We start from the raw sequence: 3,886 nt of genomic DNA on the forward strand, positions 1-3,886 counted from the left end.
TCTCTCTTCTTGTGGGTCTTTCTGGGTTCTTTCCAAAGGCACTTGCAGAACTCCAGCCATGCTGGCCCCTTTGTGATTGTTTCAGAAGAAGCAATTGCTAAAGGCATCCGGAGGATAGTTGCAGTCACCGGGGCCGAAGCTCGGAAGGTAAGGGGAGGCAGGAGAGATCCTCTGTGAAGTCCCACATACTAACCCTGTGCCAAGGTTCCTTTTGTTCAAATTTGCACAGTATCTCTGTTGGGATACTCAGCACCAGGGAGAACTGGCATGAGTGTCTGAGGGACTTGTGGAAAAGGATGCTGCTGTTAGCGAAGGCTGTGCCGGAGGCCCCTGGCTCTGCTACAGTCAGAGGAGAGACCTGGGAGGGAAAAAGTCTGAGCTGTAGCTGTTGTATTAGTGTGGCAGAAAGGCCTGGCGTGGGAAAGCTGAGCTGTAGCTGTTGTATTAGGGTGGCAGAAAGGCCTGGCGTGGGTCCGTGAGGTGGCTGCAGGGTTAGCTCAGGTTCCTTTGCAGAATGCGCTGCAGATCTAGAGCCCTCAGCAGCTGGCAAGATTGGCAGAAGAGTTGTGCAGTCTGAGAATCCAGTCCTCTGCTGCAGGAGGCAGGTGGCTTTGGTCCTGGGCTTCCTGGAGTGGGAGAAGGGGCTTGATGGGGAGATGGTTTTCTCTTTTTGGAGGATCTCGGCGTTCCTTCTGGCAAAGAAGAGTCTGGGGGCCTGTCTGCCAACATCACACCCTGGTTCTGGTCAAGCGCTGCCTGCTTTGGCTCTGCTCCTTCCCAAGGAGTTTCTGAACTCCATCCTGGGGCTGCAGTATTCTTCACCCCTTCTCATGGTGGTGGCCAAGAGCCCAGCCTGCTAAATCTCCTGCATGACTTAACTCGGATTGTATTCTGCTAGGCCCTCAGGAAAGTCGACAGCCTCAGGAAACTGTTGTCAGCCCTGGAGGCCAAAGTGAAGGTCCAGACCACTCCCAACAAGGATGTACAGAAGGAGATCACGGATCTCAGTGAGGTGAGGATGGTAGCAGTGCTCTGCCTTCCCAAAGTGAGTGGGACCTTGATTGCCCGCACTGGGTGGTGTTAATGAGGCCCAAGTTCAGCTTCCTGCTCCTGTCTGAACAGAGGTCCCAGCCCTGTGTCCCATGGGTGCTGCAGCCAGCACCTCATGCCTGAGTTGTCGGGCCCTTGGGAGAGGAGGGGAGGTTCATGAGTGTGGTGCAGCATCCCCTGCCTCCTGCCATGGTCGCCGGTACCTCTAACCCTCTCCACCCACTCCTTTTTTGCAGACACTGGCCACTGCTGTTATCCCACAGTGGCAGAAAGATGAACTGAGAGAGGCTGTTAAAGCACTGAAGAAAGTTATGGATGACCTGGACCGAGCAAGCAAAGCTGGCATTCAGAAACGAGTGAGCCCTGGGCGGGAGTAAAGGGACAGTGTGGGAGGGCTGCGGGGGGCTCCCTTGGGAGCTCCACTTGTGTCCGATGTGGAAGGGAGCTGAGCTGTGGGGATGCCCCTCACTCTGTTCAGCCTTCCAGCCTCTCCTGCGCCCTCCCAGGGCATGGCTGCCTCCACGCCTGTTCCCTGAGGTGAAGTGCTGGCAGCATGTCTTGAAAGTTGGGGTGCTCCTGCCCTAACAGTGCCCCTGGGTGCACAGTATGGGTGGTGTGTGGTTCTTCCTCCTGGATCCCGTTGGATTTTCCTGGAGGAGGAATCACGCACAGCACTGCTGCTTGCCTTGCAGGCCACACACCCACCTGCCATGTTTTGTTCCTGGCTGCAGAGCATGGGGCTGCTCTGGGCTGGGCGATGGGTGTGTTGGGGCACCTGAGGGTCCTCTGTACCTGCAGGGAAGCTCTACCCAGGTGGTTCTTGTGTCCATATGCGATGTGTGTGCTCTAGCATCTGACCACTGTTGTCCTCAGGTGCTGGAGAAGACCAAGCAAGTCATCGAGAGTCACCCTAACCAGCCGTTGGTCATCATGGAAATGGAAAATGGAGCCTCAGCAAAGGTATGGGAAGGCCTGGTCTCCTCGACGATCTTCCTTGTGCCTGAGGAGCAGCTGGGTGGTCTCTGTTCACTTGGGGAGATGGTGCCGTGTTGCAGAGCTGTCTCTTGCCTCCTGAGCCCTGAGCAGTGGCTAGTGAAGAGGGGGAGGACCACTGGGATACTCTCTGCGTCCCACCTCGTGGACTGACACATGGTTTGCAGGGGTGGGGGGGGTCTTGACCATTTGCTGAGCTTCCAGACCTGGGGGTGGATAGGGACCCCAGTAGAAATCACATTGTGTCCCAGGTAAGACCCATCCTGGAGCATTCACAACACTAAAATGCAGGCTTAAGGAACTCTGGACAGCAGCTCTGCCAAGCCACGGAGGTCGTGATGCTTGTGGCCGTTGCAGATCAGCTCTGGTACGGTGTCTTGAGCTGCATCTGTGGACAGGGCCAGGCCAGAGAGCTCCTGAGCGCTGTCTGCGGCAGCAAGGTTCAAATTTTTCTCCGGCCGGGGCTGAAACTGCTCCTTCCCTCCTCCATGCACAAGTTTCGTTTCTTTCTGAGCGATTTCTGTTGTGAGTAAAAGCTCCCTTGTGTGCGCTGTGCCGCAGTGCTGAGCCCAGCAAGTGCCAGGCAGCGGGGGCTGATCGTGCCCTGATGTACCACTCAAGTTTTAATGCCCTGTTTAAATTTCCGCTCTGTGAGTCTCGGAGCTGATTCTGCTTACAGAGGCCTGCTCCCTCTCTGTGGCTGTCCCCATCTCCACAATGCCAGCGCTCCTGCTCACCGTGGGAGCAACGCAGCGTTCTCCCTGGCAGAAGGGTGCTTCCCAGGGGATGGTGGTGCCGGCAGCCCGGGGAGCTGCGTATTCCCTATCCAGCTGGAGCAGCACGGCTTTGCTCACTGGAGGGCCTGCTCCCAGAGCTCTGTGCTGCGTCGCACTGTCTATGTGAGCAAAGGATGACGATCTCCTTGGGATGTGTGGCAGTCTTCCCGGTTTCTCCAGCGTGCCTGCTGTGTCTGATAACCCTTGCAGCTTCTTCACGCTGCAGTTGAGTCCTCCTGACTCGCTGCAGAACAGCAGCTCCCCTGCTGGGAGCTCACGTTGCAGGGCAGAGCGTTTTCCCCTCCAGCCCATACACTCGGGCAAAGGTTCACTTGCTTTGGGGCTGCATGGCCACTAATTCTGCCAGTTCCCGGATAACTGAAGGTGGGGAAATAAAAGCAGCTCCTCATTCCTGCCTCCTTGCAGCTGTGAGGGGATGCAGCCAGGGCTTGTGTCCCCTGCAAGGCTTCTGCACAGCTGGGGATGTGAAGATTGCTCATGTTTGGGAAAAGGAGCACTGCAGGCTGGTTTAATGCAAGTCCAGATGCCCGAGGTCTCTGTGGGGGCTGGAGCAGGGCTGGTTGCGAGCAGGGGGAAGGTGTGCTGCAACGACTTTGTCCTCCTACAGGCCCTGAACGAATCTCTGAAGCTCTTCAAGACTTACTCCCCCCAGACCGCCACCATGCTCTTCACTGTAGATAACGAAGCTGGCAGAATCACCTGCCTGTGCCAAGTACCCCAGGTAAGGCCGAGACTCTGCGTCTGCCTTTCTCTGAGCCTCGGTGGCGGGTCTGCAGCCTGCAGGCAGGAACTATCTAACACTGCACGGCCAGAACTCGTTTGGGTTGGCAAGAGCTGTGACCCTTGCGCTTTGGGTTATAATCAGGCTGCAGAGGGGTGGAAGAGGCGTTGTGCTCTGCCAACGGGGAAGGGGGAAGAGCCAGGACTTAATGGCTGCCCCTGGGCTGCTGGCCCAGCTCTTCTCCAGGAGATGCACCTGGAAGAGCTTTGTCCTGTTGTACCATGCCCGTGGACCCCCTTCCTTCGCTGCCGGCTGGGTTGAGGTC

At 57.0% G+C, this 3,886-nt stretch overlaps 1 protein-coding gene across 1 annotated transcript in view; it reads left to right on the forward strand.

Moving 5' to 3' along the window:
• The window catches only part of AARS (alanyl-tRNA synthetase), a gene marked incomplete at its 3' end in the record, with an annotated part of 14,342 nt that extends 10,781 nt beyond the window's left edge, over nucleotides 1-3,561 (forward strand). Inside the window, exons 15-19 of the mRNA XM_009577090.1 lie at nucleotides 39-147; nucleotides 899-1,012; nucleotides 1,287-1,406; nucleotides 1,924-2,010; nucleotides 3,448-3,561. Of these exons, the coding sequence (XP_009575385.1) occupies nucleotides 39-147; nucleotides 899-1,012; nucleotides 1,287-1,406; nucleotides 1,924-2,010; nucleotides 3,448-3,561 (544 nt within the window). The remainder of the gene's footprint in view (nucleotides 1-38; nucleotides 148-898; nucleotides 1,013-1,286; nucleotides 1,407-1,923; nucleotides 2,011-3,447) is intronic.
• Nucleotides 3,562-3,886: the final 325 nt, after the last annotated feature.

The sequence above is a fragment of the Fulmarus glacialis genome, unplaced genomic scaffold (genome assembly GCF_000690835.1).
Source record: "Fulmarus glacialis isolate BGI_N327 unplaced genomic scaffold, ASM69083v1 scaffold20784, whole genome shotgun sequence".
NCBI classification, from domain to species: Eukaryota; Metazoa; Chordata; class Aves; order Procellariiformes; family Procellariidae; genus Fulmarus; species Fulmarus glacialis.